General features: G+C 28.6%; 1 protein-coding gene across 4 annotated transcripts in view; it reads left to right on the forward strand.

Annotated features, from left to right (window-relative positions):
* The window catches only part of Taf1 (TATA-box binding protein associated factor 1), a 141,902-nt gene that overhangs the window by 114,106 nt on the left and 13,567 nt on the right, over positions 1 to 14,229 (forward strand). For all 4 annotated transcript variants that reach the window (XM_075372406.1, XM_075372405.1, XM_075372407.1 and 1 more), the window contains 7 exons: positions 328 to 603; positions 2,249 to 2,454; positions 4,493 to 4,675; positions 4,835 to 5,077; positions 9,599 to 9,743; positions 9,986 to 10,279; positions 12,571 to 12,713. In XM_075372406.1, the coding sequence (XP_075228521.1) occupies positions 328 to 603; positions 2,249 to 2,454; positions 4,493 to 4,675; positions 4,835 to 5,077; positions 9,599 to 9,743; positions 9,986 to 10,279; positions 12,571 to 12,713 (1,490 nt within the window). The remainder of the gene's footprint in view (positions 1 to 327; positions 604 to 2,248; positions 2,455 to 4,492; positions 4,676 to 4,834; positions 5,078 to 9,598; positions 9,744 to 9,985; positions 10,280 to 12,570; positions 12,714 to 14,229) is intronic.

The following is a 14,229-nucleotide window of genomic DNA, read 5'->3' on the forward strand; positions in this document are numbered from 1 at the left end:
GAGCATTTTTCATTCTTAGTTATATCATTAAGTGGGAGATTAGGTGAAAGTTACTTTCTTTTTGTCAATCTATTTCATACTAGATTGTGGTTTGATTAATTGTGGTGTGTTTTTTTTACAGATTTTACATGTTTTATTTCCTTGGCTGTATTATTTTTCATGCTTAATGTAAATATGTTATTTTAATTTTTTACTATTTTGATTTTTTTGAATTGTATGTGAATTAAAATAATCGTTTCTACATTTATTAATGTTGCTTGATTTTATCACATCAAGAAACAAAATATTAATTATCATATTTTCCTGTACTGTGATCAATTCTTGCAGGTCGTGTTTTGAAAATATACCGAACATTTAGAGATCCAGAAGGTAAAGAGTATACACGTATGGAAGTTGTAAGAAAACCAGCTGTTATTGATACATATGTTAAAATACGTACTACAAAAGATGAAGCTTTTATCAGACAATTTGCAACATTAGATGATGCTCAGAAAGAGGAAATGAAGAGGGAAAAGAGAAGAATACAAGAACAGTTAAGACGCATAAAACGAAATCAAGAACGTGAGAGAATCACCGGAGGCGCATTTGGAAGGAATCCATCGAGTGAGTTTAGTTTTTTTGCTTTCTTATGTTGTTAACAAATAAGGATTGTTTTTATTTCCTTATTTGTTGTTCATTATTTGTAAGTGTATTTTTGTTATGATATCCCAACAAAGGTTTGTAACGTATTTATTTATTTTACAAAACATGAACTTTTAGCATTATAAAATAAATGTTGTTTGTACTATAATAACCATAAAAAATGCTGTTTATTTTGAATCACTCTATAATTAAATCTTCTACTTTATTGAATCAAATTAACAACTACAAATTCATTTATACATTATAGTGTAGCACAAGAATTCTTGTTATTGGAAATTTATTTCTGTTTTTTATTCACATTTTTTTGAAAATTGTACCTATAAAATGAGAATTTAATATATTACTATATATGTTTTATTGAATATTCTGATAAACTTGGCAACAATCAAAAATGTTAAAATAATGAGTTGCATAATAAAATCAAAATATTAAAAATATTTTACATAAAGAACATGAGAAAGATGATTACACAAGTAGTAAATAGTGAGGAGAGGCAAAGAAAAGATGCTGAATGAAGTAGCAGAGAAAATGAATCTTTTCAATGAATGAAGTATTTTAAAGAAAACTTAGAATGAGTCTTCAAACCAAGTCTTCAATAACCAAGTTACAGTGCAGAAAGAGAGTGTAGAAACAAGTGAAATTCTGAAAGATAATGAAATTAACTAGTGAAAATTATCATTTTTCTGATCTCTATGATGGATTGTAGCATCTCAGCCTTTCATCTGGAAGTCCCGGGTTTGATTCTCGGTTATGCATGGCATTTTTCATATACAAAATTCCATTTTCGTATTCCATTTACAGGCTTCAAAGCTTCTGTGTAATTTCATCAACCAAAACCAAAAATCGACGAAAAAATAAATAAATATTGGCTGAATGCTATTATTGACAAATAAATTATAATTTAACATTATTAAGTATCCAGATAAAATATGAATCCTGTTAAAAATGAGAAACTAAAATATAATGATATGGAAAAAGAGCAATTTTTTTTTAGGATCATATTGAAGAATTATAACAAGGAAATAAAAAGAAACATATATACATTTTATGTAGCATGTTTTAATGGTTAATTTTAAAATACTTAAGTGTGAATAAACAAAACAAAAAATAGAATATATAGTTGGAGGAAAGTTTTGTATGGCAAGTTTACTTTTTCTTGGTGGATTTATCTTATTCTAAGTTTTTATGTTTATTTACTTACTATTTATTATTGTCTGTTAATAAATTCTTGCTTTTCAGCAGATTGAATTAGCTGAAATTTATTCAGAACTAATATATAATTCATAATATATATTATCATTTGTTCACTAATGTTGGGGAGTCGCTTTCTTTAAAAATTTCATTAATTTTTTTTTTTTTTAATAAAAGGTACAAAACACGATTTAATATATTACAAACACTAATACAACTCTATAAATAAAATGAAATTTAGTTAGTACATCAGCAACTATTACAGTAACATTTTCAAACACCAACACTTGTATAACAGTTCAAATACATCGACAATAGTCTCTGTTGAAAAATCAAGAGTTACCTACCATTTCCAATAAAACAGGGTAAAAGGAAACTTAGGGTATAATTTTTGTTTCTTTTTCTTATTTTATAGTGATGTCATCTCAGCCATTCTTGAATCGTAACAGAGATGGTGAAAATACTGATAATCCGTTAATGCATAAATCTCACCATCATCATCATCATAATCACCATAAACACCATCAGTTGCCTAATCCACAGCATCCAACACCTCCAAGACGTCGTAAACCAAGCAAGATGAAACCTGATTTAAAACTTAAATGTGGTGCTTGTGGAAATGTAAGTAGTATAAAAACAGTGATATTTTTAAATGTATCTTTTATTTTATTAGTAATAAAATATTTTCAATACAAATCTGTATTTGTATAGTTAAGTGAAATATGTAAAGCTTGGTAAGTAAAAGTTGGTAAGTCATTACTTTTCTCACACACCTCGTATAAGTGGTTCAGTATAAAAGTTGTATTTATGTTTTAATCATAAAGAGATAAATGTTATGATTTTTTTTAACTATTTACTAATTTTGGAAATTTTATTATAAAGGAGTACATATTTTAAAATATTTAAATTTTTGTGAAACTTATTAATAGTGTGAGTAGAATAGTGTTGGCAATTCAAATCGTTTTTAAAGCTAATGACATTAGCTTAATATAGGTGACATTTTCAAGAATGTCTCCTATACTTATTAAAAAAAAAAAAAACATTCATAAAAATTTCACTTATTTTTCCTGTTACTGAAAGTAACAGGAAAAATATAAATATAATATGGACTATCTGAAGATTTGCTGCTTACTTTAATTACTCTTTCGATGAATCTTTATTTTGACCAAGTAAAACTTTTCTATTACTTATTAGCTGTTCTTAATAATTAAATACTAAAGCTAATGATGGACTGATAATAATTAAAATAAACAGCCTTTTCTGCTACAGTAAAAAGCATTAGACAGATTTTGAAAACAAGGCAATATTTAAAAATTTATTTTTACTTATATTCAATAGTCAGTTCATCAAAAGAAGAAAAAAAAAATTGACAGATGAAATTACTGATTTTAAATTTCTTTATAATATTCTGTATAAAATACGTGTGAGGGGGTAATATTTTTCTACAAAAATTAATAATAGAAGTTTTATTGACATTTAATAAAAGTATAATTAAATTAGTATGCCATCATATGGATCTGAAATGTAAATACTCAGAAAGACAAAAGACAGATATTTGAATAATTATGAAATGTTGTTATGGAGAAAGTGAAATGGGCCAACAATATGCGAAATGAAATTGTACTGCAGCGAATAAGAGAAGACCAGAATTTGATGATAACAATCAGGAAGACATCTTGTTTGAGGCATATCTTTGTAGAAATTTTTGTCAAATAGGATCATAAAGAGAAAGTAGAAAGAAAGAAAAGGAGATAAATGAAGTTCAACAAAAAGGATCAGGATGTTTACTAATGAAGGAAGATGTTTGGACTGTAAAAAATGGAAGATATTCAGTTAAAAGTTTTACAAAGACAAATTCATCAAAGAAAAGTTGAATTTAATTAGGTATAATTGTGAATGACACTATTAGTAGCAGCCTGAAGTGAATGACGTTTTTATGGATAAGAACATGTACCATCAGAAGTAACATAGAATGGTACTTTGGAAGGGAATCAGGGAAATAATCGATAAAAATAAGAAATAATACAAATCCTTGAGGAACACTACTTCTAACCAGAACTGCTTTAGATCTGATCTGATCATTTTCAGTGAAATAGGTACTGTTATTAAAATAAGAGATGAACTAGTCTTTACTAATGGATGTTACCCCTATATATTTTAAATTCTGCACCTAATCAAATGCTTCATATAAATGGTAAATAATTCTAATGTCAATTTTTTTATTAATTACTTTTAAAAAATTACCAATGAAAAATTGCTATTATTTATGGACTTTTTTAAAAGACTAAATTTTTTACAATTAAAAATATTAAACCTTTCTAGAAGTTCAACCATTCTTTTGTAGATATTTGTTCTAAAATTGTGATAAAAGTAAACTCACTTATAAAATTGTTTAAAGCTTTAGAAAGCCTTTGTAGTTTTAGTAAGAATCTACTTAATTAAAAGTTCACAAACAAGTTTGATGGCCTTTCTAAAATAGTCCGTGAATGTCTTTCAATCTACCTTGCTTAAGGTTTTTTCTTCCCTTCTTTTTTAAGTTTATTATATTTACTGTATTATTCAGTTGAATTGATCTTAGTTTTGATTAAAATTTTTATTTTTTGTGTTTTTTTTTTTATAAATGAACATATCTATTGTATAATGTATTTTTTATCATTAGGTTGGCCACATGAGAACCAACAAGTCATGCCCACTGTATCAGTCATCAGCGCCTGCTCCACCATTGAATGTCGCCATGACTGAGGAACAAGAAGAAGAAATTGAAAAGCAGCTTAATGAAGAAGATGAAGATCTTGTTAATGTTGATGGTACCAAAGTGAAACTGTCATCCAAATTGTTGAAGGTAATCTGATTTCTTTTTTTTAAATTAAACAAAAAAGATAAACTAATTTATAATGTTGTAAAATGATGATATTTTTACATGAATTTGTGATGGAATAGTTTTTATTAGTAACTTTAAAAAATTATCTTCCATTAACTGTTTGGTTTTTCTTCTACGTAGCATGCTGAAGAGATAAAACGAAAAACATTGTTATTAAAAGTTCCAAAAGAAGCGGTCAGTAATCGTAAACGTAGAAAACCACCAAATGAACTCCATTGTGATTATCTTAAGAGGCAGCAGAAACCAGCTAACAGACGTCGTACAGATCCAGTTGTTGTTTTATCTACTATTCTTGAAACCATTCTTAATGAAATGAGAGATCTTCCTGATGTGCAACCGTTTTTATTTCCAGTTAGTGCTAAGGTAATAAAGGAACTTATTTGTTTTTCTTATTATTTATTTATTTATTAAGACTTTTTATATTGCATATAATTTTAAGATATAAACACAACAGTATCAATATTAATCAGTTTTTTAAACATAGCAAATATTACACTTAAAAAATCAGCTGATTTTTTAAGTCAAGAGTTCTAAGTTTCTAGTCCTTGTAAAGGCAGTTGCTTTTATATGGATATGAATGCTAGACTGTGGATACCAGTGTTATTTGGTGGCTGGATTTCAATTAACCACACGTCTGAGAAGTGGTCAACCTGAGTCTGTTCTAGACTACAAGTTTACCGGTACATTTACACTTACACTGCACCAAGTCTGCAGCTACGTCAGGCCTGGCAAGTCAGTAGCGATAATTCCATTTGCCTATATACACACACATTCAGATCCAGCAGTACTTGGAAAACTGGTTGGAGAACACAATCAATCTAGTAATTATGCACTGCTTCAGATTAACTTAATGTTCTTTAATTCTTTGGTAGTTTCTATTTGGTTATAATTTTGTGTGTAGCCTCTCAAATATGTGTATAATAACACTTGCACAAGATAGCTTCAAAAAGCTGCCAAAATGAGGAAATTATTGATTTATAAATTTATTGCATTCATGATGTTACAATATAGACAGCATTAAATTATTATTTCTTATAATAACAATAACAGTCATATGCTTTTGGATGGAATGTAATCATAGTCAAAGTATTTGTCATTGAACAGAATACTAGTATCAATTATTGTGTTTTGGCTTAAAAATCATTGTTAAAAATATTGACATAAGTTAAAAGGTATATAGTGAAATGTTAATGGAAAAAACAAAAATTTATGACTGGTGTAAGAACTTCCTTGAAAAACATTGTGCTGCTAATAATGATATTCAAAGCGTAAGCTTCTGTACCCAGCTAGATGACTAAAACAAGGTCGAAGTAGTTGAAAAAAATTGTTGACAAATTATTTTATCATAAGTTGTAGTATCAGTGGGAAGTTTCCATATAATTCTCCACCATGATTTGAGTAAGCATTCTTTTCATTAACATACTGTTCCAAAAATGTTGTCTGCATATCAGAAAGAAATACTAATTACACTTGCAGGAGATCTTATTATGGCTGATCAAGATAAAAATCTTCTGAGGTTTAATCATTGAAGATAAGGCATGGCTTTTTACACAATCCTCAAATAAAATGTCAGTTAATTAATATTATTTTAAGCATTGTAATTTTCATTGGTGCAATCATGTAAATGCTTTGTGGTAAGTTTTTTTTTATTCACATGATTTCTTTTTGTATAATGTTGTAATTCATACTACAAGGTCAAACAGTAAACAAGAAAAATCTAGTGTTCATTGTTATTTACATGATACAGTTAGTTAGAAGTAAACCTTTAGAAAAAAAAGAAAAAGTTTGGTTTTTCTATTTCAAGTCAGATACACATTTTAAATGAGTTATCTGAGGAGTTTTCCATCTACACAGGAGTTTGCCAGAGAGACGTTGCCTCCCCACTCCTCTTTAAACATTGTGGTTGATTCCATAATATAACAAGTTTTCCAGGGCAGAAAAGGAATTCAGTTTGAAGAAGATAGCTTTCTGACTGACTTGATGTTTGCCAGTGACAGTGGCATGTTCGCAGACAGTGATGCTGAGGCCAATGATATTCTCTATGATATCTCCCACATTGTTCAATCTTATGGCCTGAAAATAAATGTGGACAAGACACATTTATTAATAACAGACAGCTTATGCATCATCGTCCAACTGGATAGTGCGCAAATTAAACAATTGCAAGAATTCAAATATTTGGGGTCACTAGTCCACAAGAAAGTAGCAGCTATTGCAGAAATCCACAGTCGAATTGGTCAAGCAACCACAGCATTTGCTTCCCTGAAGTGGTCCTTGTGGTAACAAAGCAACATCTTATTGAAGACCCAAGTTCATCTTTTTCAAACACTGATCCTGTCAATTTTATTGTATGGAGCAGAAATGTAGACACTACGTAAGACCTGAGCAAACTTGAGATGTTCTAAATATGATCCCTGTGCCAGATCATCAGGGTCTCACTTCATGATCACATCCAAAATGAGGAGGATATCCGCCATTGCTGTGAACAGCAGCCAACAATCGAGAAACAGATTCAAAAAATCAAGACTGTGATGGTTTGGCCATATCTGTAGAAGAGGGGGGAAACTGACTACCATACAAACTCCTGTGGCATGGAACGACCCACCCATTGGAGAGCCCAATTAACAGCTCCAAAGAAAACATGGATCAAGCAAATCGATGATGATATAAAAAAAACCACAGGCTAAACCTCAACGAGACCAGGACAACAGCCAAGATTGCCATTCATGGAAGCGTCTTGTTAATGAAATCAGACAACAATTGGTGCCCACACCAGCATTTGGGCTTAGGAGTTGATCCAATCCAAATGCCAGCTAGGAATCAAATAATAATCATATCAACTCATACCAGTCAAGAATTATTTTTCATGACATATTACTTACCTTCAATTGGTAGTGTCCCACTTTATATTAGGTAGGTTCCAGCTTTTAGTAGGTTCTAGGTTTAATTCCTTATAAGGTTCAGCAGCTCACATATGCTTCAAAATTCATATCGTCATAAAAAAAAATTAAGGTTAATTATAATTGGGTGTCAGTTTGTTTTTGCCAATATAAATAAATATAACAACATCTTTATATTATCCACCATATTCTCACAGCTTGATACCAGCAAATTTTTATTTGTTTTCTCAAATTAATTGACTCTGAAAGGGTCAATTCATTATATAATAAATTCTTTATTTAACATTACTAAAGTAAATATTATAACTTTTTTTTAATAAAGTATAATGTATGGTTTTAATATATTATAAATGTCTTATTAAAAGCAAAAAAATATTGAGTAGAAAATTGAACTCAAAATAAGAAAATTCCAAAAAAACTAATAAAGTACCAGAACAAAAAGAATAATTAAAGCAAAAAAAATATCTAAAATCATATTTAAAATAAAGCAAGACGCTTGATTGAAGGCATGTATAATTCAAAACTTATACTTTTATTTGTTCATAAGCATTTTTTGTTATGTATTTTGATTTTGAAGAATTTATTATTATGAGAGAGGTTAAATAATTAACAAGACAAATTTATATAGAGAAAAAGCAATTTTTTCAATGTTAATGAAACTTAAACTAATTTTTAACATAGTCTCTAGAAGCAACATTTATACATTTCTCCCACCATTCTGTGAGCTTTCTGATTCCCACAACATAGAAGTCTACTGTGCTGTTTGAACCATTCCTTTACTGCTTTTTTGACCACTTCAATGTTGTTGAACTTATTGCCATGTAAAAATTCTTTGAGCAGGCCAAACAAATGAAAATCAGATGGGGCAAGGTCTGGACTGTAAGGAAGATGTGGGAACATATGTTGTCATGCAAGAGAATCACACCTTTTGAGAAAGTGAAATGGTGTGTATCCACATTTCATCACAGGTAGAAAGTCATTCATTACCTTCCGCTTCAAACCATTCTTTGAGCTCAGAACAAATGCAAATCTGGATGTCTTAGTGGGCTTGAGTCAACTGTCTTGGAACCCATCTCGAACATGTTTTTCGATAATTCCGCACATCATGAATGATTGAATGCCGGTTCCAACACAAACTAGCAATTTGAGAAATTTTGACTCTCCTGTCTTCTAAATAAGATATTATGCAATTTTGCAGTGCAGTAGTTAAAACTTCAGCTGGTCTTCCAGAGCAATGGAGATCAGTCACACTTGATCTGCTCGAATTAAACTGTTTTACCCACTTATACATGTTACTGCAGTTTAAACACTTTTCACCATACTGTTTCAACATTCTTGAGTAAATTTACACCCATTTGACACCTTCTGAAAGCAAAAATCTTATTACTCATCTTATTACTCAAATTACTCATCTTATTACTCAAATCTTATAACTCTTCTGGCGTACATGTTTCAAGTGGAGCTGACATTCTGAAATCAATAAAAGAGGTTATGTTTAGTTTAATTATGATTGGACAGCTGATTAAACGTGTTCCCAAGGTTGCCAACTTGACTCACAAAAAGTTTTATTGTCATTGAATGAACTGTTTTTTCTCTACATCAGTTTGTCTTGTTGATTATTGAACATCCCTCATATTTTTTTTTTTTTTTATTATAGTTACAATTATTATTTTTTAATTGATTGTTGCCAAAGAATAAGCTAAAGATTAATTTTTAAGAATGGGTTCCAGAAATGTATTAATAAAATAAATGAATATTGTGAAAAAAGTGTAGCCACTGATGGAAACTATTTTGAAGGAAATCTAATGTGAAACTTAATAGATTTTGTAAAATAATTGTATTCTTGGATATTTTTGAAGCTATCTCATGTTTGATAATGAGACATTGTTATGATATGTAGATACTTTCTGCCTGTCCATTGTAAAAATATTCAGTTTTCAGAAATTTTAACATTATAATGTTTTTAATTTATCCATTTGAAAAGGATGTTCCAGATTATTATAAAATTGTCTCTCGTCCAATGGATTTGCAAACTATCAGAGAAAATTTAAGGCAGAAAAAATATCAAAGCCGTGAAGAATTTTTAGCTGATGTCAACCAGATAGTTGAGAATTCTACATTATATAACGGTTTGTATGAAAATTAACTTTCAAAATAATAAACTTTTAATGTAAATTTAAGAATAAACATGTTTTACATTTTTGTGTAGACTTTCGTGCCCAACAAACAAATTGTAAACTTTAGAATAGTGTAAATAATTCTTTCTTTTATTAACTTAAAAAAAAAAATATTTATTACTGTTTTTATTTTTTTGATTTCTAAGATCTCTCTTATGAGTAATCATTTGAAATTTGTTTTTTTTTTTTTGTAGGAGCAAAGAGTTCATTGACTGTTGCTGCTAGGAGAATGTTAAGTCTGTGTGTTGAACGTCTTGGTGAGAAGGAAGAACGACTTATGCGATTGGAAAAAGCAATTAATCCATTATTAGATGATAATGATCAAGTTGCATTAACATTTATATTAGATAATGTTGTAAATAATAAATTGAAAACTATGTCAGAATCATGGCCTTTTGTAAAACCTGTTAATAAGAAATTAGTTAAAGATTATTATAACATCATAAAATGTCCAATGGATTTAGAGACTATCGCCAAAAAAGTTAAATGTATGTATGAGTTTCTTTTTACAAGGTGTAACCAGTATTATTTATTATATTTATTGCATAATTTATTATTTAGTTTGATATTTCTTAGTATTTCAGTGGCTTAATTATTACTCTAAAGTTAGTGTTTTGTGTGTAATTTTTAAATTCATTATAGTTTTATTCATATGGTATTAGTCTTATATATATATATATAAGAAGTATATATATAAGTATATATAAGTAATTTATAAGTATATATATATAAATATATATATATATACTTATGGATCTTTTAACAGCAATGTTTTTTTCTATTTAATGTCAAATTGTAAGAAAAAATAATTATGTAGCAACAATCCCTCACTGATAAAAAAGGAACTTCCCTTTTAGGTGTAAAAAATATTGATATTTTCCGTTAAGTGTCAATTTAGTATTTTGTCTATGTTATTGTACAAAATATTATTTTATTATGTGATTATGTAGTCATTCAGCAGTAATAAATTAAATCATCATACAATACAGATAGGATGTAATGTGAGTCACTGAGTGATTAATTAGATTGGCCTGCCGGCTAATCCATCTTTGTTTCACTTTCATTGTGCGTAGATCTGTCAGTATTAATTTCATACAATTAGTTGACTGTGTTAACTAAGAACAAGATGCAGTCGCATTTCTATAAGAGAATTGAATTTTGTATAACTCACAAGTGGATGCCAAGTGCATGGTATGATTTATGTTTAGGATTGTTTGATGTGTATCAAAGAGCATTGTTGGTAAGTTAAACAGGTTCATCAAGATAAATTGCTGAAGAGTACGAGATTAACATTTCATAAAATTGTATTTTTATACTGTTGGCAAAGGGCCTGTCATTTATCAAATTCTGTGAACAAGAGTTAGAAATAAATCACTTTAGTATAGTAGTTTCGTCCAGTTATATGCAAGAAGTATGTGCTGACATTTGTTAAACAGTCAGTTGGCAGAGTTGAAAGATAACATGGCAATGAAATAAAGTGAAGTATGGCACAGTCGAGGATTGGTGGACTCTTACTTGGTGGAGTTTTGTAGCACCAATGTCACAAAGATCATGATTTGTTTGATCAAATTTTGGGAGACATAGCCAGTGGCTACTTGTCTCTGCAATAAAGGTTAGGTGTGTAAAAATAATAATGTAATTAATTTATTTTTATATAATGTAATTTAGTAATTAATATTAGAGTAATAAAATACAACTTAGAAAAATTATTAATTTCACCTTCTTGATACTTAACAGAAAAGTTCTAAAAAGATTTAAGTGGGGAAAAAGCATTGTATTTATAGATCAGTGCACAAAATTGCAAATTGGGTTTATTTTGGTTTTTAAATCGATTGGTACTATACATATTTGGAATCTGTTCATTACAGAGTCAATATTAAAAAAAGAGAACCACTGTCTTCATATTGTATCAGTTTTTTAAGAAGAAAAGAATGCACGTTCTTTCAATTATTTTTTTAAATATTAATAAGTAGAGGGTTTTTTTAAACATGAATTGACATGCTATTGGTAAATGAGTTACTTCAGCAAGAGCAATTTATCCTTCAAATGTATTTTTTTTTTATTTACAAACATCATAATTTATAGACTAAAATACAGCCCATTTAATATCATTAACAGTTTTTCTTTGCCTAGGCTGTTTTATGGATAAATATAAAATATATAAGTAGACATATATATAAACAGGCTTTCAAAATAAATAAATAGCCTTGATTCATAACCAGTTTTCTGTTCTAGTAAGAGCAGTTCTTGAAACAGTTTATAGGCAACCACCATTAGCTAATCAGAAGCATCCAGCACTCGCCTAAGCATCTCTAGCTTTACACAGTAGTGAAGTAATTGTAATAAATAATTAAAAATCTTAAATCACTCTTAAATGAAAATAATTTTTAAAAAATAGATATAAAAATGAATTAATGGTTGCTGGAAAACCATTATAATAACTTTCTGTAATATTATACTAACATGGTATTTAAGAAATTTTTTAAAATCACTATGCATATTAATTAAAACTTTACAAACATCTAAATTGTTCATGATCATATGTTTTCAAACCAGGAACCGCTAAATAGTAAAAACAGTGTGGCCTGAAACGTTTTTTTTCATGCTATGTAATAGAAAGTTAGGAAAGTGTAAAATATTTGTAAGTTAAAGTATTGTTTGTGAAACTAAGTCACCCAGTTTTTAAATTTCACATCTATAAAATGTTTCCACTATCACATTACTTTTAATTCCAATGAAAAATGTTACTAAGTTTTGCTGTGATTATTTTTATTTCCAGCTCACAAATATCACAGCCGTCATGAATTTGTGGCTGATGTTGAACAGATTCTCCAAAATTGTATTATATATAATGGAAAAGACTCACCATATACACAAAAAGCAGAAGCACTTGTGAAAACTTGCAAGGCTACTTTGGAAGAAGTAAGTATAAATATTTTTATTTTTTTTTAGTTTGAAATGCTGCTATCAGTGGTGTAAGGCTAATTTTTATCCTTTACTATTCCTTAGGGTCGGGTTTTTTAAATATTATTCTTCTTGTAAAGAAAGAGTTATACTTAATAAATTTTCATTTTTTATTAACCCATTTTAAAATATTACATACTAAGTTATTAAAAGAATTTATTTTTTTTATTTCTTTATTTATTGATTTATTTTTTATTTATTATTTATCAGTTATTATTTTATGATAATCAGCCAACAGGAATGCATACATAAGGTATGTATATTTAAGTCATAAAACGAGATTTTGTTCTTTTTTCTTTCTCTTACTGTTGTATAAACATACATGTTTACATGTTTACATGTTGTACAAACATAGCATTGCCTGGATGGTTTTTGTTCTTTTTCTGTTGTGAGTACCAAGTCAGGAATGTGTTGTTGAGTCAAGTTAAGCAGAGTATTGACAGAAATTAATGCCCCACTAGTTTTCAAGAAGCTGGTTAATTACTACAAGTTGGAATTTAACTAATGGAGTATTTTTATGAGTTTTGGTTTTATATAAGGAATAAGGACTGAGAATAATATCTAAAAGATGAAATGTCAGTTTCTCACATCATTTTATCTACTTCCAAATACATTAAACTCTACAAAGCAGCACATCAACACATTTTAGATTTTGATTGGTTTTTTGGATGAACCCCATACTTATCACATCTACTAGAACTTTGTCGTGTATTGTTATCAGCTTAACATCACTCTTCCACTTGACTGCAAGCTTGTTGTCCTTATAGTAAGATTAAGATCCACCCTTGTTCAATTCATTGAAAATTGGGGCATGCATTTCCTACATTTTCTAATTGTGCCAAAAGCATTTATCTTATTATTGAACAGCACTTATTATTGTACCAGTTGTTTAAAAATATTACGACTCTTGTCTACATAATCTTTCAGTATTTGCTTCTGACACACCAAGATTGTAAGAATCGTCATTTCAACGAATCTTCAAAATTCTTGATCCTACATAGATTACTGTAATCTCTAAAATATAATGTTTCTTTTCCATATAATGCCAATAATTTTATTTTAAAATGATGACTTTCGAGAGATATAAACTGTTAGAAGGCCAATCTGCTTTGAAAATGACAATACTTTCATTGATACTGAGATTAATCGTTAATTGAGGAAAATTATTGAAACTATATTATGATTGTGCTCTGAAAAAGTCTTATTTTATAATGTGTATCTTCTTTATTCTTAGAAGTTTCATTTGGAAAATGGAGTACACTAAAAATATCAAATATTTGTTACAAGACATGGTTTCAAAAATATAGGTGTGTAATTAAGATTATGCACTATCCAGGATTGACTAATAGTCTATTTTTGTTAATCTTGGAATAGCATAGATACAGAAAAATTAAAATAAACTATACTTTAATCCAAGAATTAAATGAAAGTGGATACTGCATAGTAATTCACGTTTGATACATGTTTATTTTGT

The sequence above is a fragment of the Lycorma delicatula genome, chromosome 8 (genome assembly GCF_047948215.1).
Source record: "Lycorma delicatula isolate Av1 chromosome 8, ASM4794821v1, whole genome shotgun sequence".
Lineage (NCBI taxonomy): Eukaryota > Metazoa > Arthropoda > Insecta > Hemiptera > Fulgoridae > Lycorma > Lycorma delicatula.